At 38.5% G+C, this 25,848-nt stretch overlaps 1 protein-coding gene across 1 annotated transcript in view; it reads right to left on the reverse strand.

The window, feature by feature from the left end:
• ABCB1 (ATP binding cassette subfamily B member 1) overlaps positions 1-25,012 on the reverse strand; it is a 53,202-nt gene extending 28,190 nt beyond the window's left edge. Inside the window, exons 1-6 of the mRNA XM_063452480.1 lie at positions 24,748-25,012; positions 24,297-24,386; positions 11,582-11,660; positions 10,957-11,092; positions 9,719-9,818; positions 4,101-4,292 (exon numbers count right to left, since the gene is read on the reverse strand). Of these exons, the coding sequence (XP_063308550.1) occupies positions 4,101-4,292; positions 9,719-9,818; positions 10,957-11,092; positions 11,582-11,660; positions 24,297-24,376 (587 nt within the window). The 5' untranslated portion in view covers positions 24,377-24,386; positions 24,748-25,012. The remainder of the gene's footprint in view (positions 1-4,100; positions 4,293-9,718; positions 9,819-10,956; positions 11,093-11,581; positions 11,661-24,296; positions 24,387-24,747) is intronic.
• Between the last annotated feature and the right edge of the window lie 836 nt (positions 25,013-25,848).

The raw sequence follows: 25,848 nt of genomic DNA on the forward strand, positions 1-25,848 counted from the left end.
TTATTATTATTGTAATGCATTTAGAATTTGGGGTGGAACCAATCCGAAATTTGGGTGATTATGGAGATTCTGTCATTCATTATCCAGGCTTACCCGCTAGCCCATACCAATATTCCGGACACATGAAGAAAGTGAATTTGATCTGAACCTTCTATGATACGTGTTTTTGTCAAACTGCTTGAAAACATTTTGACAAAAAACAAAGACTGCACAATAACCATTACAATAAACTATATTGTTGATGGTGCTTAAGTGTCCATTTAATCACTTGTAACAGAGCCTCGATTCAAACACACATCTATTAAAAATGAACATCTAAGATAGATGTACAAACATAATTACATTGTGCATTGGTTTCCATAGAAACATATGACGTCCTTACTCTGGCACAATCCAGAAACCACTGCTAAAGATAGGTCACAGAGTTACAAATGTATTCCTGGAATTCAAGACTTTACAGCACTCAGTAGGGATTATTCATTAGTCAGTGAATTATGGTAGATGGAAAATCAAAGTCAAGAATTCAGGCTAAGGCTGCAATTTTGAAGTTGCAGTTGAATTGGAAAATCCTTGCCAAATTTTGAAATTTCATTTTCAATTCACTGTTTAGTGAACAATTCCCAGTGACCATAGTGATTCGACTTTGATGCAATTTGACCACAATTGGAGTTCCTTGAGGCACTCACAGTCTTGCCCCCAATCGCCATCATTGAAATGTCCATATTAGGATGCCATTCATTGGTTGAGTGGGTCAGCTGATGCACCCAGCCAATTGATGGATTTACAATAAAAACAAAATTAATATTGTTAGAGAAGAAGTAGAATATTTTTCAATAGGTGAGCAAGGGTATATAGTTATAGTGCACCCCGGTTTCGGTCAAACCACTTGAAAACATTTTGAACCAAGAAAAAAAGGACAGTTCAGCAGGTAGTTGATATTTTTCCTAAACTGCTATTTAAATGAACTTATTGAATTTGCGTGACAAACATAGTGGTTCCCTATTATATAAATACTGAGTAATGAAGTAACAAAACTCAATATTTTCAATCACAGAAAACTATTGCGAGCACCTAAAGTTCTGTGCTTGTTAATGTTAATAGAAAAGTACATTTTAAACATTATATGATACACATTAAAAGAAAGCAAACCGCATACAAACAAAATCCACGCAATCAACACACCAGTGAAGAAAAGAACAAAAATGCATTTTCAGTTTCAGTATCCAAAGTCACTAATGTAGTCACATGAAGTGCTAAAACCCTGAATGTAAAAGATTTTTTTTTTCTTTTTAAAACATAATGTAAGACCGCATAAAACATAAAAAAACTGCTTTGTGACAGCTCATAAATAAGGCGTTTTATGGTTTTATTGTCTTTGTTGTTTTGTGCTGCTTTTCTATTCTAGGTTTTGGAACTACATGCGATTTCATTAATGTAAAGATACAGTGTCCAAAGTGCAAAGCCTCCCATTAAATGTTAGGCAGCGCTACGTTTATATGCCAAAGTGTTGAATTATAGGACACCACACGTGGCACTGTAGGATAGCAGGGATGTAGCTGCACTGCATACTGACAGTTTATAATCTACCTGCTGCAGATACATAAACTATAATCCTAAAGAACCTCTCATTCCAGGAATCACAAGCAATAATCTCAATAAAGTTATGGTGTTATCATGTCCCGGCACTATATTACCCTATGGGGTTAAGCCGTTTTTAGGAGTTTAACCACAAATGTATGAAGATGGCACCTGTCCTCTTGGCCCAACAATTTCTGCCGATGGTACATACATTATTCATGGAGCTCGTCATAAGCTGAGAGTGTTACTTCTTTTTTGGGAAGGCCTTCTGCCTGCCTGCTGCATCCAGAGTTAAATACACTGAGTGTAATGGGTGTTATGCTACTCATTTGCTCAGACGTTGTCTAGCACAGTAAACAGATGGCATATGGCACCATCTATGTGACACTACCAGGGTTAATCATTAAAGTAAGATTTATTAGGAATTCAAAATGAATGATAGATTTTAGCCAAAAATAGCCAACCTGAAAATAAAGATTTTTCCTAGCCCTGCTATTTTGGCCAAATATATGAAATATCCTTTTAATTCCCAAAAATTCACACTCTAGTAAATAACCCTGTGTTATGCCGGCATGATAGCTGGACTTTAATTTCTACAAAATCTTTTTTTTTTTTACACCAACCCACAGTTATTCATATCCTGTCTCCACTCCTTCAAAAAATCGTTAAAATCCCACTTCTTCATAAAAGCGTATCAATTAAACTGTTAATAGCTCCTGACTGATTCCTCTTCTGCAACTGTAACTAGTCTAATACTATCCTTACCTTTTTGTGTCATTTTACCCCACTCCCTCTAGCATGTAAGCTCATTGAGCAGGGCCCTCAACCCCTCTGTTCCTGTGTGTCCAACTTGTCTGGTTACAACTACATGTCCATTTGTCCACCCATTGTAAAGCACTGCGGAATTTGACGGCGCTATATAAATATCATAATAATAATAATAATAGCTCCCTGTGCCACATTTGGACAGGGAAGAAAACCTTTAGTAAACAATGATAAATACATTCTTCCTGATAACAAGTTTGTAAATACAGGACTGCATTCCCCTCCAGATAGATTTTACTTAAAAGTTTACTCCAACCACCATGACCACTTCAGTGATTTGAAGTGGTCATGGCTGTAGGAGTATGTACGTGCAGTGCTTCAGCCAAATATGGCACTTGTGTGGCGGACACAAGTTGCACCCCGAGCACGTGACTTAAGCAGCCCAAAACTCTGTTTCGGGCTCTCTAATGTCAATTCTGTGCATAAAAAAAATAATCTGTTGCCAGTGCACACTGTGCGCTAGCACCAGAAGTGCTTAGCATGTACCTGCGTGCAAGGGTAAGTTCGCTATCCACACCCTTCTTTTAAAAACCCCTCCACGCTTCGCCACATTTAGTTTTATATATATATATATATATATATTTTTTTTTTTTAACTGCCCTCTCCGGTCCACTAAACCTCCCTTCCCTTGGCAACCCAGAGCGCACACATGTGCTCTGAGCAGGCAAAACTGACCTATCACAGGCTTGTCTATGAGACACTGAACTTTCCTCATAGAGATGCATTGATTCAATTAATCTCTATGAGGAGATGCTGATTGGCCAGGGGTGTGTTTGATTTTTATGCTGGCTCTGCCCCTGATTTTCCTCCTTGACAGTCTGAGCCAATCCTATGGAAAAGCATTGTGATTGGCTCAGAGAATCACTTCAGATGATGTAAGCAAGCGGGCAGATCAGGGGCAGAGGCAGCACCTGCAGACTTGAATAAAAGTAAGATTTTACTATATTTAGAGAGGCAAGGGAGGATGAGGTGCAAGCTAGATGGTGGTTTTAACATTATAGGGTCAGGGATACATGTTTGTGTTCCTGACCCTATAGTGTTCCTTTAAAGGGATTCCAAGCAATGAGCACATGATTAAGCATGATTAATATATGTCACTGTTACTTAACTTGGTAATTTGATCAACCTTAAGGCATGAAATGCTGAGTTGTGCTTGCACTAGACATGACCTAAGACTTGAACATGTACTGCCATACTGTCATTGGAGCGTTTACCAACTGGGGCATCGCAGATTAGAGCAGTGGCGGCTGGTGAAATTTAAGTTAGTGTGGCACTAGATGCCACCCCAGGGATTCAACTCTGCTCCCTCTGTCAAGGTCTAAGTAAAGAAATTTACGTCTATGCAAAATATTTGAACATATTGACTTATATTCTTATTCATGATTGAAGAAACTGGAACTTTGACCAGAAGCATTAACATCAATCAGAAATTGAGAAATTGCAAAAAATCATAATTAAAGAAACTGATACAACACTGAGTCAAAGGTGTAAGTTTGCATATCTGCATATCTATTTCAACATATGGTTTAATTTGTTTTATTGCAACATAAAGTGGTGGGCTGCTGACCTTATTAAGAACCCTCCATTTAGAAGACACACATATTCGTAAGCGTTAGACAGGGCAGCAATACGGAGGGACATACAAATATTATAGGTTATCAAGGTTGTTGGAACTGAATTTTTCTGTTTCTACTTACTCTGTGAGTCTTGTGTTCAGTTCTCCAGCATCATTGACATCAAACCAGCCGATTTCCTGGCGCAGAACTGCGTGAAAAAAGTTCCTTCTAATTTTCCTAATCTGCCGACCAGCCGCCAAGGTCCAGAAGGAGATCTGAATATATGCAGCTAACAGTACTCCAAATCCCAAGCCGGTGTAATAATAGGCGTATCTGGAAAAAAAAGAAGTGATTTTCTACATTATATAAGAAATGATGTGCTCTAGCAATGGGAATATATTTGAAACATAGTAAAAATTTCTACATTGTACCCAAATTATTCCAAAAGTCATAGAAACATAGAATATAAGAACCATTCTGGCCATCTAGTCTGCCTAATTTTCTAAATACTTTCATAAGTTCCTGGCCTTATCGTATATCTAGGATAGCCTTATGTCTATCCCACGCATGCTTAAAGGAACACTCCTGGCACCCAGACCACTTCTGCCCATTGGAGTGGTCTAGGTGCAAACTCCCATCACCCTTAACCTGCAAGTGTAATTGTTGAAGTTTTTATAAACTGCAATAATTAGCTTGCAGGGTTAAGTCCTCCTCTAGTGGCTGTCTATTAGACAGCCACTAGAGAGACTTCCGGGTTCTTAAAACACGAAAAGTGTTTTAAATTACGCTGGACGTCCTCACGCACTGCATGAGGACCACCAGCGTCGCCGGAATCCCCATAGGAAAGCATTAAAATTGCTTTCCTATGGGAAGGTCTAATGCGCGCGCAGCCATTGCCGCGCATACGCATTAGGTCTCCCCCGCCGGCTGACGTCGGCAGCGGTGGAGCATGGACGGAGCCTGACTCAGCGCTGAGAGACATCAGCGCTGGATTCAGGTAAGTCACTGTAGGGGTTTTAACCCATTCAGCAACATGGGATGGGGGGTGGGAGGTTAAGGGGCACTGCAGGATTCGGCAGTGCCAGGAAAACGGATTTGTTTTCCTTGCACTGAAGAGTCCTTTTAAACTCCTTCACTGTGTTAACCTCTAGCACTTTAGTTGTAAGGCTATTCCATGCATCCACTACCCTCTCAGTAAAGTAATACTTTGCCCCTCTAATTTAAGACTAGGTCCTCTCGTTGTGGTAGTTAAATACTGATTCTCCACTAACTAATATGGATCTAAAAATTCCACAGGTTATTCACTAAAGTGAAAAATCTGGAATTTAAACAGAATTTCAAGTTAAAGGTGGAAATAGCTGTTCTTTGGCATACCTTTGGCCTTACATTTTAATTCTTACTTTAGTGAATAAAACCATGTGTTTTCATCTCATTACTTTCACTAACACTTTCTATGTTAACACAGTCTTTTAACATTAGACGGTAAATTTTATAATCGAAAATTCCCTTTGTGGTTAAATAAACATTTTAACTCTTAAACGGACACTATAGGCAGCAAAACAACTTTGTCTAATGAAGCAGTTTTTGTGTACAGATCATGACCCTGCTCAGTTTTCTGACATTTAGGATTACAGAGCTACAGTGTCGATTCCGACAGCTGTCACCAGCTAGAGCTCCAGGAGCTGACGAGGACTTGCTGGAGGAAGATTGCAGTGCCCTTGAGCAACATGTTCAGGTAAGTAGAACTTACCTTTCCCTGATGGGGGGTAAGGAATCCCACTTTTGGGATTTGCCCTCCTATCTATTGTGCAGACAAGAACCTTATCATTTGGATTTAAAGGTAGAGCGCTAATACTTATAGTATATATTTATATACACCCACACACACTAAAAGTATCAGCGCTCTACCTCAAAATTAGTTTTTTGCTTTGTAATTATGGGGTATTAGAGTAGACTTTTATTTTAATAAAAAATGATGGCTGCAACATAACATAAAAATCCAGAGCTAAAAATAAAGGCGAGTTTAATAGGTTCTAATGCTGAAATGGGATTCAGAACTCTACACAGTTTACAGAACACTCTAAATTATTTGAGAGTGCCTTAAAAATACTGAACCTGTCTTCCTAAAGAATGTTTATTTGAAAATCCTTGGAGACAGAACTTTTGTCTCGCCTTAAAATAATTAAAGTGGCAATCTTACTCTCACAATTACTACAGCTCATTGTAGTGATTATTACATTCTAGTGGTTATGGGGCAAAGGCCTCTACTCGATGTATGCAGAAGCGAACCTTTGCATTACCCACCGAACTTTGGGCAGCAATAATAAGCTGTAACCACTGAGTGTGAACGTCCTAGCAATCTCAGTCTACCATGGCAATCCAAACTTGGATAGTCTATTAGTGGTTCCCAATCCAGTCAAGTACCCCCTTACAGTCCAGGATTTAGGGATTAACCAGTTCTAAGGTGTTTTAGGAATAAAACAAATAACAACACTTTAGACACAACAGGGTAATCCCTAAATCCAGGACTGGTACGGGGTACTTGAGGACTGGGTTGGGAACCACTGGTCTATGTGAACATTCACTCCTGCATTAATGCTGTTGCAGAAAAAGGGACTGGCTTTACATTCTGCAAAAGCTATATTTTGAGATAAATAGGAGGTCCGTGCCTCCACAGGCACTTTGCACCATAATCATTACAATTATCTGTAATGGTTATGGTGCGTTGATTGCCATTTAAATTAATTATATGACTCATTTATAAGAAAAAAAACACCATGATTTTTCTTCTAAGAATAAACAATTCTTAGAAATTTCAAATCAAGGGAACACTGTGTTTTATTCATTTTTATTGCTATGTTTCTTTTCTTTCCTCTGTCCATCTCTATACACGGCATTGGCCGCTAATCAGGTATAAATAGATTGCAGTAATATTTTATTGTTAATAGATAACCTAGTATTGGAAAATTGCTGGACTTTGTTTCGTGTGAGATAAAAAAGGTTGTAAATAGGGAACGGCTAGAAAAGGACGCTAGGCATAAACATTTAACAGCCACTTGTTATGGAGGGCAGAGGAAGAATTGTTAAGGGGACGGATACACTGTAGCTTGAGTCAGTTTATTAGATCCACTGTTTAGTGAATAAGCCCCATTGTAATAAGGGGTTTTACATACTAATGTGCAGTGACGAGTTGATAAACAAATGGACATTTCATGTCACAAGCAAGATTAAAGTGGTACGGACACTTTTCTGGAAACAACAGTTCTTCTATCCCTCACTGCAGTAAATGCTTTTGAAGTCTTTATTGAGACATTCCTTCCATAGGGCAGTACAAGCGTATACAGAATTGGGCAGGTTAACTTAAAGGAACACAGTAGTGTTAGGAATACAAACATGTATATCTCACACTATAGTCCTGGAGTGGCTCTTTAGGTTCCTGGCCCCCCCTCAGATTGAAGTGAAAGGGTATTTTACTCACCTTTTCTCCCTTGCCATGCACAGCTGGCCCCACCTTCATGGCTGAGATCAACAATCTTGAGGATCTCAGCCAATACAATGTTTTTTTCTCTGAAAAGGCAGAATTGACATTGAAACGCCTGCATGGACATGCTATAGACACCAGAACCACTACATTAAGTTGTAATTGTTCTGGTGACTATAGTGTTCCTTTAATTTGCATTGTATACTCTGGCTGTGCCAAGATAGCCATGCATACACTGTAAATAAAACATTAAAAATGTTGGAGATTTAAAAATAAATAAATAAATATATATATATATATATATATATATAGTACAACTTATAACTTCTGTCCTGCTCTTCTGGCATTGTCCTTTGGTGTCCCACTTTTGAGAACCCTAGGAAAATGTCCCCAAAAAGTTCAGCATAAGTGCATCATAGATGCACTTGCACTGTGCAGAATGCTCCAACGGCACTAAGCCAATGTTAAGAATGCCTTGGAGACATCGTACATGTACAGCCCTAAGTGGGATAGACCAGGCAGGCTGGCACGTCCTCTTTTTGGATGGAGCAGTGCCTTTTCCCTTTATGACCCACCCCATTTTTACGTCAGGTTCTACTGCCTGTTTCCCCACCAAATGTACAGCTCCTACCCAAAAACCAGCCTCAATTACAAATATAACTTACTTTCCTGCACATGCAATTAATGTGAAATCAACAAACTTTCTTAAATCTGAGCCTTGGTGTAATTCTATACTTTCCAAAGCTTATAGGACTGAAATAGTTAAACAATGAAGAAGAATTGAAGGAAACCTAAGACTGTTGAGGAAGTGGCTTTCCTGTACCTGCCCTGCTTCACACATTACAGTGGCTGAGCTCCCCTCCTGAGTCCCCCTCGTTCTGCTTTCTCTGTGTATATATTGTATCAAGATATTTATAGCTAGTGTCTTTCTTCCTAATCCTCAAAAAGAAAAAACTTAAATATCTTTGCATCCAGTTTGCAGTTTTATAATTGCAGATCTTCCTGGATTCAGACACGGTGCTCATGATATTGTTCACAGGCTAATCCTTTTGTTAGAACATCAACTACTGTAAATTGCAATAATAAAAGCTATTGTTGGGATAAAAGTACCCAAAGACTAACAGCAGAGACAGCTTCCAGGGTTACTTTCTCTTCCGCACAGCATCCTTACTCACAGTTATGGAAGAATATTACGTCATAAAACTACCCCAGATTTTTGCTACTATGTGCTTGTGAGGTCGGAAATAATAAAATCATGTATTGAAATCGACACACATTTAAATGTATCTTTGACCTAAGTGTCTCCTTCCTAGCTCCCTGTCAATGATTGTTATAAGCTCAACTCTTTTCTGTCATTTAACATAGTAAGTGAGGGTTATGAAACAGAAACAATGTTTCTCGTTGTCATCCTCCGATGCAATGTGTCCCCTGAAAATGAGAGAGTTGAATTGAATAGTCATGTCAACTGCTTGATTTTTAAAGCGTATATGTCAATTTTCTAAGGACTTTGTGAAATGTGCAACGACTCCCAAAACGGACGAAACCGGTAAATCGCCGCCATCCTCGGCTTCCGGTGCTTCAGCATGCAAGAGAAAGCACAACACTGATTTCTATGGAGGATCTCGCAAAACCGCATGATCCTTTATAGACTAAGTCTGAATCCCACAGCCGCCATTTGTGACAGCCGCTAGGGTTGGCCAAAATGTGACAGAGGAGCTCCTCCTCACACTTAACCATACAACAAAGTAGTTCCTGCTAAAAAGTGACAGGTCTACTTTATTTTGTTGTAAAGAAAATTGAACAATATGTGATAAAAAAGGTTAACACAAACTATAGGTGATTTTCAATGTTTTATTTAATAGTGTAATTTCCAGAGAATTGATAAATCTACTTTAAATAAATTTGTAAGGATTAAATTTTTACATAACTTTTATTTCTACCCTGAAATGTTGCTATAACGACAAGGAAGGAGAACAATAAACTGACTGGGTGACTGCGTTTTAAATACTCCGGTTTATGAATGCACATTGATAATGCACATTCAGATAAAAACAAATGATGTTCCTTAAATTATTATTTTGATTTAGAAAGAACCAACATATACAGCGCCTTGCAACAGGCGGGTGAGAGAGGTACAAATACATTTTAAAAAGATTATTTTAGCCTACTGATACAAAAGGTGTTAAGAGACTTGCTCAATCTAATCTTCTATCAACTGTTAAACAGGAAAGACACAATGTGGTGCACGCACAGACATGTATATATTATTTTTACTTACGTTGTCATTTGCTTCTCTAGCTCCTCCCCATATATTGCGGAGTAGTCTGGGGTTGTAAATGTGTCTGGTAAGGTTACATTGGGGGGCAAGGTAGGAGGTGCTTTATAAAGAAGAAAGAGCAAGTCAGAATATTATATATGATAGATATGTATAAAGCAGAAATCATCTAAAACCTAAAATATATATATATTTTGTGCTGCTGTCCTCTTGAATTATCACCGTTAAAATATCTGAACACCAAAAAAGCTAACTTTCTACACGCAGAATTTACTATTTATTATTCAAATATTGACCCACCTACTATTTTGTTTGTTTCATTTATTGTTTTAAAATGTGTTCCCTGATTCCCTGATGCCTCTCCCCGCCCCCCCCCCCCCCCCTCCATTGTTAGGAACCAAACCATTGTAGAACAGAAGGACTTCTTATTTGGGGTTCACTGGACGCCACTCCCTACCTCCACCACCATCGCCAGAGAGCCGGAAGTTCCTAAGTAGGAACTTATGTAAGCTCTTCATAGCTTAGCCCTGTATTAAGTAATGTATTGGTTATGGTGCTTGGAGTATTCCTTTAAAACAGACAAAAGGAAAGAGGAGGGGAAATTCAATGCTAGGGTGCAGCGATGGCTCATCCCAGAGGCAGCATCCCACCGGATAACAGTTGTCAAAATAAAAGCTAAAATATTTTTTAAATGTATAGACAGTGTAGTACAAGCGTAAATTTCCAATACTGAATTGAATGCTGGCTGCCAGTGTGAAAACACAACACAGTGACTATAAAAAATGCCATCCAATCCTACAGCTGTGTCTACTGCAAATGTGTCACCCAACACAGCACTCCGTCTCCTGAAAACATTTCCTTTACACAAAGGCATACCTTCTGACATTAGCGTCTCATAAAGTGGGACACGTAGGCAGGATGAAAGGCGGCAAGTCAGTGACATGGACTGCGTCACTGGTGCCTCCCAAAGAGGTGGAACCACCCAGAATGGGGCATCTCTGTATGAAGAATAGGCCATTAAGCCTGGCATACACAAGCTGACTGCACGCCAAGTTGACTGCCGATCACTGCCAAAAGTAGGAAACCAGGAAAAAAATCAGGGACGGCAGGACAAGACCCTGAAAAGGGACTGTCCCATCAAAATCACCATTGGAACACCATATATTGATATTAAGCCTTATATCATCCATCTTGCATCACAAACAACATCGCTACTAGTCCAAGGCACCTTAATGACTTACGTTGTCCTGCATTAACAAAGCTGTCCGTCATGTCGCCAAACACCAGCATCATTAGTGGCAGTCCTGCTCCATGGGCAGCAGCAGCTATTGTCCCAACCAGCATTAGCAGCTTGTCTACTGCGTTCGCGTATCGAAACTAAAGCAAACAAAAAAAATATTAGTCAAGAGATTAACTACTACGGGAGGGGAAGCCAGAACTTGTATTAAATGAGCACTAAAGGAATACAAATCCCTGTTTACTATATAAAATAATAAACTTTTACTTGTTTACCTTTATCCAACGCCGAACATCATGGCGAAACATCATGGCGAAAACTTGGCCTCCTCCGACGTGGTCCAATCCAATGCTTTGTGGTACAGATGCGCATCTAGGCTTCCCCCATAGGAAAGCATTAAATCTGTAATGGTTATGATGCACCTAGGCTTACCCTTTCCACAAGTCTATGAATCTATTGCACTGTCATTAAATTTAACCTTGCAAAGCATGCTCGTTTGTGGATTCAGATAAATAAAAAGAAACCTCCTGACTCTTACCATGATGGCATTCTTTGCAGTCAGTTTGCAACAACTTCTTTCGTCTCTAAATTGATTTTAGAAAAGCAATAACAATTTCTTGAAAACTTACCATTGTGAACGGGCTGACCATTTTGGGTTTTACCGGCTTCTCTTTATCTTTCTTTTTTGAAAAAAATCCTTTCTTTTTTCTGCAAACGAAAACAAAATTATAGTCTTTAAAATTTTATATTTGTTGATTATTGGAGAACAGGTATGGCATATATAATATTGTTTTTGTTACACATGAATAATTACTGTACAATTAATAACAATATTGAATGCAATCTATAAATGGAGTTTATTGTAAAATGAAGAGGGTGGGCACTGGGCAGACAGGAGTGTCAATGTCTTATTGTGTGATACATGTGCCATCGAAGCTTTGTCCCTGATGTGTTCCATTTCAGAATGTTGACACGTAAACACAGACTGAAATACCAGTGCATGCAGGGCCTCTACCTCTGGTTCTAGTAATTTAGGGTATATCTACCGAAAGTCAAATTGTACAATATTTGCAAATTACTTCCCCAATGACAGGTGAGATTTCTGTGTTGAAGAAACGTCTTCCTGTCAGGGAAGCAGGTTGCTGTATTACCTATTGAAATTGACTCATAATAAAGCCGCTATGTCACCTACTGGAGTTAACGTTTAATACATAGCTTGATTAAAGTCAGTTGCCCATTTTACTCCTATTTTCTTTTATTACTTACTGAGCAATGCATATGTCCCAATTGTCCTGAATGTCATAGGACTGTCCCAAATATGGTGAAACAGTGATGAATTTGGAATATATCTATGTATCTATTTACTACTGCATTCTGCTTTGGAAAACAGAAAAAAGTCCCTATATAGCTTATCTATTCAGGGTGATTTGTGCTCACGCTACAGTGTCTTAGCAATACATTGCGCATGCCGTGGTGAGACAGTTTCTTTAAGGTTATAGCCATCTGCACTCCGACCATACAACCATCCCAAAATGAGAGCAAACTAGAAAAACTAAAGGAGTTATTTACTAAAACGTGCATTGAGTGAGTTAAAAAATGTACTACAATTTAGTAAAAAAAAAAAGAGGTGAGCTAAAAAGGATGCTTCTACTTTTACGTGCCTGTTTTATTCTGAATTTTGCATTTTGTTTTTCAGTTCATTATAATCCAAAATGTTGTGAATTATTTTGTTTTTCAGTTTAGCTAAGCCCTGACTTCTGAACGTAGGATGTTAGCTCAATGAGCTTTGTTCACTAAACTGAGAAATTTAGAGAACTGATGAAAGCATTGTACACTTTCAGAGTATAATAGCTAAAATGAAACAAAAAATCTTTAAATTGATTATTTCACCAACTCGACTATTTATACCTAACAGTTGCCAAATTCCTTGTCAATTCTACACCTTTCCAGTTTGTATTAATAAACTCTGCTGTTTAAACGAACACTATGGGCACCCATAAATATACAAACACGATGACAGAGAATCTAACACCGAGTCTGTAATGGTTGTGGGGTGATTAGGGCATAACCCAACATAATACTCTAGGCACCCAGACTGCATATTTTTTTTAAACCCTGCAGCTGAAAAAAAAGAGTGTTTTTTTATTATGCGAGCTTTGTAGCCTCCCAATGCTTTTTTAAGTGTAAAGCATTGGATTGGCTGAGGACACCAATCTTAATCATCTCAGCCAAAGAGGTAGAACAGCACCCTGGAGACCAGCACTGCGAGGAAGAAAAGGTTAAGTAAACTCACCTTTTAACTCTGGCAGTGTGTACCACCCTGGCAGTGACTAGGGCACTATAGCACTAGGAATACACATTTGTATCCCTAACGCTATAGTGTTCCTTTAAGTCAGGATTCTCCAAACTCTGGCCCACCAAATGTTTCTGAACTACAACTCCCATTATTCAGAGATAGCCAGAGAATCGTTGGGGGTTGTTGGAGGGTCAGAGTTTGGAGAACCCTCCTTTAAGTGATAGAAAGATTGAAATTGGCTACTTCATTAAGTAAGGATCATGTTATTTGCAGAAATATGTGACATTTTGGTAAATAGACCCGTTCAGTTGTTTTTTTTTTGTTTTTTTTGCACCTGAGATTATTTTATGTGCTCCAGTAAAATTATTATTTATTTTTTTATGTGTTTTATTATGCTAGCTAACCTGGATGGAAAGCGTTCTTGTTGTTTGGATTAATCAGACAAATGCAGTGGGTTTATATACTATTTTATGTAATTATTTGTTCTAACTGAAGCAGCAATGCAGCTGTTGAGAACCTTGGTTTTCCAGCACTACTTACAGTGAAGAAGAACATGATTTGCTAGTTCTATATTTGGCAATGTTTTGCAAGATGTTTATACAATTAGTTTGATGGACCACATAAACTTACTAGGATTTTAAAATTGTGTCTTGCCTTTAAATGGACTATACACTATAGCATTAGTCATACAATCCTGTACACCTATCCCTTTACTGTCCCAATCCATAAGTATGTTCAGGTTCCCCAGTCATTTTCAATACAAAGAAATGTAACGTTTTATTTACCCTTTTCATTTGCCAAGGCTCTCTTGGCGCTTGTTACAATTCTGCCTCCTGTGACCTCATAGCCTCATCATTCACAGTCCAATCCAGTGCTGCTCACAGAGGAGTGTTGGGGACCTGATGTGCATGCACAGAGAGTGTCGCACGTGCATCAAAGCTCTATAGGAAAGCATTGAATGAATCCTTTCCTATGAGGGCTTCTGCATCATATGATCCAGTTTTATTCGGTCAATGCAGTGGAAGCGCCTCCTCATTATGACAGCCACTAGAAGTGGATTTAACCCTGGATTTAAATAGCTGCAATGTTTTAGATTGCCGAGTTGGTAGGATAGGATCACTGCATCCAGACCTGGGTGACTTTAGTGGTTCTTTAAATGGACATGCATCGCTTTAGCTTTGAATGAGACAGTTGCCTCACTCTGGAATAAGCAGGTAAATATATTTTTTTTCATATTTATCTTCTTCTTCTTTCTTAAGCTTTCCACACCCACTCCGGGGGGAGGGGGAATGTTGATTCATCCTATCCCTAGGAATGCTGGAAAGTGCATTTGGCATGCCTGACAGATTCACATGTGTGAAATTTCTCTTCACCTTGCAACATTCTGACAGGGGGAGTCTGCTCGGTGTGATTTATGCAGAGCAGGCTCCGGTGCGGAGTTTCTTTCTTCTTGCACAATAATGCCCTGTTTCTGTCATTGGTGGGCAGGTCTGAAACTGATATGAGTGGGCAAGAGAGAGGAGGGGGAGGCTGAATAAACTCACCTAATTGAGAGGCGTGCCCAAAAATGCAATCTGACCAAGTTTATAGTATTTTATATATGTTTATTACATCGTTTTCAATATTTTTCTAGCTTTATTTAGGCTTGAATATTTGTTTCAAAGTGTTTGCTTACTGGTTAAAAAAATTAATTGTCAAGTCATGCATGTCCCTTTAATTGAGCGGTGTTGCATTATGACAAATGATAACACTGTTTGTGGAAAACAGTGATATATACATTTGTTACCAAGGGTGACTAATTATTTAAAGTCTTCACGTGCAGCACTGTAGAATGTTAATGCTTCTCATAGAAAAGCAATAGATTCAATGTTTCTCAATGAGAAGCATCTGACGTGCGAAGCACAGCGTTTGCGGCACATACACCATAGTGGCATTGGATAAATGGAGAGTTTAACTTTTTTTTGCTTTACCAGAGGGGCCCACTAATCTGATTTATTACAATTACTGATCATACAATATCCATATAAATGACCAGGCGACACAGAACTTCACTCATGTCTTAAAGACTGACCTGGGAACGCAATCACCTGTTCAGTGAGCTGAGTGAATCCTTCATTCTGTTTCAGATCCAATTAAACATAGATCTCCATAGAGCTGCCTGGTGCTCATACAGAGAATAATAATCCCCAATATGCTAAACTCCAATCAGTCTGGTTGATCTTAATGGGAGTTCAAGCAATAGATTTGCATGTCTATATTTTACACTTAAACTGGTTGATGGCAAGAGTATATCTCAGCATCCTTCCTGGTCCATCACCGTTAGAAACCAGTTTGAATTCAGGTTAACTAACTGAGGATACTTTAAACTGGATATATGGGTCATTGTCAGGGTTATTCAGTAAAGTTTAATTTTCAAAGTAATTATCACATTTTAGGACACATTTTTATTTTATGTATTTCACCTCGAAATGTTTAAAACACTGCTTGCGTAATTTAACAACCATAGCTCACATATCTGCAATTACTAAGTGAGTTAGCAATCTCAATGGAAAATTGTAGTTAACTGACAACCTTACTGAAACATGTAGGCAAACACAGATGGAAAACTTTCATTTCTGAAAAAAATAGGTCACGCTATGTTTATACGGATTATGACAAGTGTCACTTGCATTGTGCATTACATACAACATTCAGCATTTTGGCTAAGCAAACAAAAAATGCAACGATATTTTATAGCCATATTAAGACTAGGTATGCACTAACTTTCAATTTATGCTTTAAGGTTATCCATAAATGACCAAGCGCATCAGTATTATGTATAAAAAAAAATAAAAAATGTAATCATGAAACAAACCACATAAACTAGAATTATATCCACTGACTAGACCACTGAAATATGTTTAGGTTTCTTGATACGTAACATATGTAGTCTTTGCTTCAATACATACACATAATTACAAACTAATTAAAGAGACATGAAAAAAGTATTAAACGCCTTCCCTACATGACACGTGGTATGGTCCACTGACATCAAAGTTTTGCATGGACCATGCATTCTCAGTGACTAAACTGTTCCAAAACTTCAATTCACAAGGTCCAATAACCATACCTACCATCATGATTACCATAAGAATATTCCTTATCCTCTCAAGTGTCCCTACTGAGGACAGAAAGTGCTTCTTTAACCCCTTAAGGACACATGACATGTGTGACATGTCATGATTCCCTTTTATTCCAGAAGTTTGGTCCTTAAGGGGTTAAGACCCAACTTTCTGTGTCCTTTTCTGTCCCATTGTCCCTGTAGTACTCTAACCCCACCTTCATGCCAACTCTTTTTAGTGTTTATGGCGCAATAAATTTATGGGTCCAGTCCTAGTTTTTTGTGAAACTGTTTGGGTACCCTTGACATGAAAACAGGGATCTTTTCAACATTATCAACATTCTACATTATCAAGAGCCAAACGTGATATGTCATGAAGTCATTTAAAGTTATCAGGAACAGCCCTGCTCCTGGTCCCACTAAGATGCAATGGTCATTTGTTAGCCACTAGAAATTAGGATAGTTGTGGCACATATATTGGGACACATCTTTTAATTATTTAATTCAGGTGTTTCAATCAGACCCATAGCCACAGGTGTATAAAACACCTATCCATGCAATCTGCATTTACAAACATTTGTGAAAACAATGGGTCGTTCTTAAAAGCTTAGTGAATCCAAGTGTGGTACTGTGATAGGATGCCACCTTTGCAATAAGTCAGTTCGTGAAATTGTATCCCTGCTAGATATTCCACGGTAAACTGTAAGTAGTTTTATTGGACAGTCGAAGTGTTTAGGAACATGAGCAACTCAGCCCCGAAGCGGAAGACCGTGTAATGTCACAAAGTGGGGTTAGTCGCATGAGTAAAAGTTGCTAATGCTCTGCTGATTCCATAACTGAAAAGTTACACACTTCCACTGACATTAATATCAGCATGAAAACTGTATGGTGGGAGCTTCACGTGTCCATGGCGGAGTAGCTGCATTCAAGCTTCAAGTACAATGCTAAACGTTGGATCGAGTGGTGTAAAGCACAACGCCACTGGACTTTGGAGCAGTGAAAACGTGTCTGGCGAGTCTGGGTTTGGCAGATGTCAGGAGAACATTACCTGCCTGACTGTATTGTGTCTACTGTAAAGTGTGGTGGAGAAAGGATATTGGTATGGGTCTGTTTTTTACGGGTTGGGCTAGGCTCCTTACATCTAGGGAAGGGAAATCTTAATGCTTCAGCATACCAAAACAGTTTGGACAATGCTATGCTTCCAGCTTTGTGGGGACAATTCGGGGAAGGCCCTTTTCCATTTCAGCATGACTGCCTCAGTGCACAAAGCATGGTCCATAAAGACATGGTTGAGTTTGGTGTGAAATAACCTGCACATCAAACACCTTTGTGATGAACTGGAACCAAAATTGCGAACCAGACCTTCTTGTCCAACATCAGTGACTGACCTCACATTTGTTCTACTGAATGAATGGGCAAAAACTGCCACAGAAACACATCAAAAAGGCTTGTGGAATGCCTTCCCAAAAGAGTGGGAGCTGTTACAGTTGCTAAGGGGGGACTAACTACATATTAATGTCTGTGTTTTGAATGCAATTTCGGAAAAGTCTCTTTTAGTGTAATGGTCAGGTGTCCCAATTGTTTAACCCCTTAAGGACCAAACTTCTGGAATAGAAGGGAATCATGACATGTCACACATGTCATGTGTCCTTAAGGGGTTAAAGGAACACTATATAGTCACCTAAATTACTTTAGCTAAATAACGCAGTTTTAGTGTATAGATCATTCCCCTGCAATTTCACTGCTCAATTCACTGTCATTTAGGAGTTAAATCACTTTGTTTCTGTTTATGCAGCCCTAGCCACACCTCCCCTGGCTATGATTGACAGAGCCTGCATGAAAAAAAAAAAAACTGGTTTGACTTTCAAACAGATGTAATTCACCTTAAATAATTGTATCTCAATCTCTGAATTGAACTTTAATCACATACAGGAGTGACTTGTAGGGTCTAGCAAGCTATTAACATAGCAGGGGATAAGAAAATCTTAATTAAACAGAACTTGCAATAAAGAAAGCCTAAATATGGCTCTCTTTACAGGAAGTGTTTATGGAAGGCTGTGCAAGTCACATGCTGGCAGGTGTGACTAGGGTTCATAAACAAAGGGATTTAACTCATAAATGGCAGATGATTGAGCAGTGAGGCTGCAGGGGCATGTTCTATACACCAAAACTGCTTCATTAAGCTAAAGTTGTTCAGGTGACTATAGTGTCCCTTTAACCCCTTAAGGACACATGACATGTGTGATATGTCCTGATTCCCTTTTATTCCGGAAGTTTGGTCCTCAAGGGGTTAATTACTTTTGTCCATATAGTGTATATATACACTGAACAAAATTCTAAACGCAACACTTGTTTTTGACCCCATTTTTCATGAGCTGAACTCAAAGATCTAAGACCTTCTCTATGTACACAGAAGGCCTATTTCTCTCAAATACTATTAAAAAGATATGTACATGTAAGATGTGATTCAGAGATTTATGACAGATAACAGTGTTACAATGTCATTATTGATACATTTAAAAAATATATACCGGTATTTTGAAATAGCAATGTCCTACTTGTCTTGTACTTATAACCATATAACTTGTAAAAAAAAAATCTACGAACATGTTAAGATTGGGTATTTCTAAACTCAGGACAAAATTTAGAAACTATTTAGCACGGGTGTTTTTTGGCGGTTGTAGATGCGTAACAGATTTTGGGGGTCAAAGTCAGAAAAGGTGTGTTTTAAAAAAGAAATGTCATAATATTTTATAATTTTTTAATAGTAAATTATATGATATGATGAAAATAATGGTGTCTGTAGAAAGACTATTTAGTGGCGAGAAAAACTGTATATAATATGTGTGGGTACAGTAAATGAGTAAGAGGAAAATTACAGCTAAAAACAACAGAAATGTAAAAACAAACCTGGTCCTTAACGGTAAGAACATTTAAAAAAGGTCTGGTCAATAAGGGGTTAAGGGTCTGGGTTAGGCAAATCCCTTTATATCAAGAATTTCCCTGCATGTCATTGGTTTTCAGTGGGTTAAAATCAGTCATATTTTAAGGCAAACATTTCTGAAAATCACTAGTTACTTTTTACCATACAATTATCTTGAAATCAATGTGAGCACAGCGTGAAATCCAAATTCTTTGTCAACATCTCCAAGTCTCCTGCGGTACAGGATAAAGGTGTCTACTTTCATTTATGATCAAAGAAAAGACTTTATAGATAGGAAGCGAAAGAAATAATAAGACTTTAAAGAATGTATTATTTTCCTAAAGATTACCAGAAAAAAAAAGTTTCCTTGACTAGAAATAAACAATTAATCAAGAGACAAACAAAATCTTATAATGAGTGTTTTTGGCAACTACACAAAAATATGTACTATAACAAAGCACTTAGAATATATATAGAATATACATATTCTTCTATAATACATTTATATCAGATAAAATACAGGGAGTGCAGAATTATTAGGCAAGTTGTATTTTTGAGGATTAATTTTATTATTGAACAACAACCATGTTCTCAATGAACCCAAAAAACTCATTAATATCAGAGCTGAATATTTTTGGAAGTAGTTTTTAGTTTGTTTTGAGTTATAGCTATTTTAGGGGGATATCTGTGTGTGCAGGTGACTATTACTGTGCATAATTATTAGGCAACTTAACAAAAAACAAATATATACCCATTTCAATTATTTATTTTTACCAGTGAAACCAATATAACATCTCAACATTCACAAATATACATTTCTGACATTCAAAAACATAACAAAAACAAATCAGTGACCAATATAGCCACCTTTCTTTGCAAGGACACTCAAAAGCCTGCCATCCATGGATTCTGTCAGTGTTTTGATCTGTTCACCATCAACATTGCGTGCAGCAGCAACCACAGCCTCCCAGACACTGTTCAGAGAGGTGTACTGTTTTCCCTCCTTGTAAATCTCACATTTGATGAGGGACCACAGGTTCTCAATGGGGTTCAGATCAGGTGAACAAGGAGGCCATGTCATTAGATTTTCTTCTTTTATACCCTTTCTTGCCAGCCACGCTGTGGAGTACTTGGACGCGTGTGATGGAGCATTGTCCTGCATGAAAATCATGTTTTTCTTGAAGGATGCAGACTTCTTCCTGTACCACTGCTTGAAGAAGGTGTCTTCCAGAAACTGGGAGTTGAGCTTGACTCCATCCTCAACCCGAAAAGGCCCCACAAGCTCATCTTTGATGATACCAGCCCAAACCAGTACTCCACCTCCACCTTGCTGGCGTCTGAGTCGGACTGGAGCTCTCTGCCCTTTACCAATCCATCCATCTGGCCCATCAAGACTCACTCTCATTTCATCAGTCCATAAAACCTTAGAAAAATCAGTCTTGAGATATTTCTTGGCCCAGTCTTGACATTTCAGCTTGTGTGTCTTGTTCAGTGGTGGTCGTCTTTCAGCCTTTCTTACCTTGGCCATGTCTCTGAGTATTGCACACCTTGTACTTTCGGGCACTCCAGTGATGTTGCAGCTCTGAAATATGGCCAAACTGGTGTCAAGTGGCATCTTGGCAGCTGCACGCTTGACTTTTCTCAGTTCATGGGCAGTTATTTTGCGCCTTGGTTTCTCCACACGCTTCTTGCGACCCTGTTGACTATTTTGAATGAAACGCTTGATTGTTCGATGATCACGCTTCAGAAGCTTTGCAATTTTAAGAGTGCTGCATCCCTCTGCAAGATATCTCACTATTTTTATCTTTTCTGAGCCTGTCAAGTCCTTCTTTTGACCCATTTTGCCAAAGGAAAGGAGGTTGCCTAATAATTATGCACACCTGATATAGGGTGTTGATGTCATTAGACCACACCCCTTCTCATTACAGAGATGCACATCACCTAATATGCTTAATTGGTAGTAGGCTTTCGAGCCTATACAGCTTGGAGTAAGACAACATGCATAAAGAGGATGATGTGGTCAAAATACTCATTTGCCTAATAATTCTGCACGCAGTGTAGATTATAAACTGTTTGGACTAAATAGGTATGATTAGTTAAGAGGTAATTAGAAATATGTAGGCCAAATAGTAAGTCTGTCTTTAATTACAGGCATTTTATAAGATATTAACTATTTTAGTATAAATTTAGCGGGTTGGTTCTTAACACACAACAGCTAACAAGCAAATCTAGATAGTTCGATAACTAACAATCATATCTCTGTGTTTCTAATACACTTACTTACTTAACCTTACAAAGTTTGTTTTGTAGTATAATGGCAATTTAAAATTCCATCTATAATGTGTACCGGCTACAGTTATGTGCTATAGAGTGGTTGTGTAAACCAAGTTGTGTGTAAAGTTATAGCATCCACGGTGCTATTGCACAGGTCTACGTATCCTTTCTGTAGCTGTACCTCTGACACTCAAGGGTTTATGGGATAAGAGAACCCCCCCATAGCCTAGCCCTAGAATGAGAGGCTCCTGGTTGGTGGAGACTTGTTCTGGTCCGAGCAGAGTTTGCTTGCTGTTGACACCTGCAAGTGCTGCATCAGACAGTGTTTTTTTTTTTTTTTAAATAAATGTATAATGCATTAAAAATTCGGGGGATAATTTCAGACAACCATATCCAATAAATAGCAATTTTAAAACCATTTTTATTTTATAAATAGTTTAATACATTAATCTATAAATGTTAATAATAACATATTAAACATAAATATATCAAGCTGTGTTCACAATGGATTGTAGTGATACATGCTGTCTGAGGTATTTTATATAAGGTTATTTATTAAAAATAAAATTGAGGTGATCTGATGGCTGATTTTCAAATTTTAGATTAGAAGAGTCAAGATAGAAAAGTAAAACTTCAAGCAGAAATAATTGGAAAGTTTTTGACAATTACTTGAAGGGACACTATAGGCACCCAGACCATTTCCTTTCAACTAAGAGGTCTGGGTGCCATTTCACTCCCCCTCATTTTTACCCTGCAGCAGAAAACAGTCGTTCTGCAAAATGACAATGTTTTTGTTGCATGGTGAAGTGTCTCTATTGACTGTAACTTGGACATCCACTAGAGGCGTATCGTAGAAAAGCAGATAGCAGATAACAATTCTGTTTCTCTATGTTGGTCTCAGATCAGGACAGCATTTTGCAGCGCATGCGCAATGGCCTCCCAATGTTTTCCAATGGGAAAGCATTGGATTGGCTGAGTTTATTGAACTCGATGATCTCAGCCAAAGAGGCGAGGCCAGCCATGAAGATCCGTGCTGCGGGGGAGAAAATCGAAGTAAAAGCTGTAGGTAAGGGGCTGGTCACCTAAACAGCATATTCCTAACGCTAAATATACATAGGGATTAAGGAAAAAGCGCAAGTAACATTTTCTTTTCTTTGGTTTTTACTACATATTGGGGCTGATGTGTGTTGTAGTCCTTGCTGCTTTAGCGCAGGACTTCTCTTTTTGTATTTGTATTTACTTTGTATCACACAGCCTGGTTACAATGCTGCTACCCATCCCATGTGTTCCCTATTAAGGGTTAATAAGTAAAGGGGTGTATATAAAAAATACCCCTTTCTGTCTCATTAGAGATATCTTTGCCAGAAGCTCAAGGAAGCAGGCTGAAGGGTCAGTGTTAGGACCCGCTTAGGGGGGGTCTGCCTTGACGTTGGCAGGCGGGCATCCCTCCAATGGCCATTGGAGCAACTAAATGACCTCCATTTGTCTAAATATACATAGGGATTAAGGAAAAAGCGCAAGTAACATTTTCTTTTCTTTGGTTTTTACTACATATTGGGGCTGATGTGTGTTGTAGTCCTTGCTGCTTTAGCGCAGGACTTCTCTTTTTGTATTTATATTCCTAACGCTACAGTGTTTGAATACGGCCTATACTTTACAAACCCCCAACTGTTTATTGAGTAAATATAAATTCATCTCAACTCACTGTTTAATGAGGACCGTGATGATAACAATAATAGAGCTAGGCTTATTCATTATTGTATTAACCGTTTGGAATTAAGACAGGGTTCTTTGCTAACGTGAGAATGGTCTTCAATTTAAAGTGAATTTCAAATTTTAAGCCACTAAAGTTGCTTGGAAAAATTGTGCAAGCCACTTTGACTATCTAGATTTAAAATCTGAGATTCCCTTTTAATTCACTTTGAATGCATGACTATCCAAACTTTAACAAATAACACTGAAAAATTATTGTAACTTTTAAGATAAAATATATGGCTTGGAAAAAAGTTCCAGGTATGACTATGTTGTCCTAGAATTTTATATTTACTTTAAAACTCCTGACAATTTGACTTTAGTAAATCACTCCGATTGCATACTTGACAATTAGAGAAATAGTGATTTACAGTGAGTCGAGAACCAACTCACAAAATGTAGATCAAACCAGCAAAATTAGGCTACAACGCACATACTCTGAAGTCTTTTTTAGAGCAGAACACAGAAACAGCATAGTTTGCCGATTTCTTGGAATATTTTTTTTTTTTACTGATTAGACAATGTAGTTTGACAGTCGAAGGTTAAAATAAAAAAATATGGCAGCAAAACATTTTTTTTTACGACAGGCATAATAAAGATACATGGTTATAAATTCCACACTTGCAGATTAGTTTACATGGGCTTATTCACTAAACTCGGTATTGCAAATACTCATCTTTTTTGATCTAGTTTAGCAACAAAAAAAAAAACCTATCAATACTGGTAAACTGAAAAAGACACCATTTGCAAAATGTAAACTATAAGAGCCAGATTGGGAATACTGATAAATAGGATAATTTTTTTGAGTCACCTAAGCCTGGATCTAAGGTTGCAACATTTTTGTTTTAACTCATTAAATGTTGCCTATTTAACAAATAAACCCTGTGACTTTACATACATCACAGCTGTAACCGGTGACACACTACAAGGCATATCAAGCAAACTACTTAACCTAATAACTAATAATATTAATATCAGAACTACAATGATTGCACTCACTTCCCCGTGCTGGGGTCTTCGATGGTGACCGCCGTTTCATCGATACCATTTGCTTTGTCCATCTTTTTGTCGTTGTCCATATTTAGAGATCTGTGTTAACAAGAAAAAAAGAGTCCTACATAATGCATTTTTATTACATTTTTTTTTTTTTACACATCCAAGCTCATCAATGATAATGAATCCCTCCAGCACACAAATGGTTAAGAAACATAAAGTGAATTTTTGTGACAACTTGTATAATGAACACTTTTAGAGACAAGAGGTGAAGGTGGGGGCGGAAGGGGTGTAACTTTTTTTTTTTTTTTTTTGCTAAATGCTTGCTTAGGACCCATGGCGCTGAAAGGGTTAAGAAGTACAGTGAGATGAACAGATTAGGGTGCGATACTAATTTAGTCTCAAAAGTGGAGGACCCTTGTTATTATCCCCTGTACTTCCCTAAACATACACTTACTAGTAGTTGTTGGCTTTCTGTTTAGGTCCAGTAGTATACACAATCCCCCCTGTTTCCAGTGAATTTGGAGATGATGTTCTGTTATGTCCAGGGCTTTCCCCCCTGTTGGTAGCTGGGGGCTGTTGAGAATTGGAATGGAAGGAGAAAGCACAGAGGAGGTGGTAGATATCCAGTGTGCTCCTCCTTCCCTTAATAAATGACAGCTTGTATTATAGCTGATATGACACAGCATGCTGCATCCTCTGCCTGCTCTCAGGTCACACAGCTCCTCCTAGCTCACACAGAGGGCGGATTGACTTGTGTTAATATTTAATGTAGCTTGCAGTAACACAATGTTTCACACGCACAGTGAGATGTCAGCCAGGCGCACACTTGCTGGTGTCTTACATCACTTATCCACATCCTGTCCTGCTCCTGTCTCTTTAAGATCTGGTACATGAAATATATTTAGAGCAGCTCATGATGGGGGATGATGCAACAGCATGTGTCATGGTGGTCGTTTACAGGAAAATGTCTGGTTTATGGCCAATGTTATTCAATAAATTTGCTTTCCAGACTGTCTAGACATGTATGTACTAATGTAACTACTTTTCTGGTAAAGGCTTTATTGCAGAACTGCTTTATTGCAGTCTGGCAGTACTGAGATTTAAAGTCATTAATAGCCACGTAAAGGACCACTCTAGGCACCCAGACCACTTCAGCTTAATGAAGTGGTCTGGGTGCCAGGTCCAGCTCTGTATATTTCCTCCGCCTGACTTTCTTAGACACTGGGCAGTGTAAATTCCGATAGCCATCGCAGGGAATTAGCTCTGTCTATGGAGGGAATTAGCTCTGTCTATGGAGGATATCCCGAAATCCTCCATAGACCTCAATGCTGTACATTTGTGCATATGCGAGAGTACTGCAGTGATGTTGGCTAGCTATAGAGGACTTACCGAAACAAGATGGCCGTGCCCACGAGGGACATGTAGGTAGATCTCACTTTTACCTGCCCGCAGGTAACCGTACCCCCGGCGGAGATGTCACCATTGAGGGTCTTTATGCACAGCAAAGTCTCCAGATGGTGACAGTGCCCCTTTGTTATCAAAAATGTGCCCACCC

This window comes from Pelobates fuscus, chromosome 4, assembly GCF_036172605.1.
Source record: "Pelobates fuscus isolate aPelFus1 chromosome 4, aPelFus1.pri, whole genome shotgun sequence".
Classification (NCBI taxonomy): domain Eukaryota; kingdom Metazoa; phylum Chordata; class Amphibia; order Anura; family Pelobatidae; genus Pelobates; species Pelobates fuscus.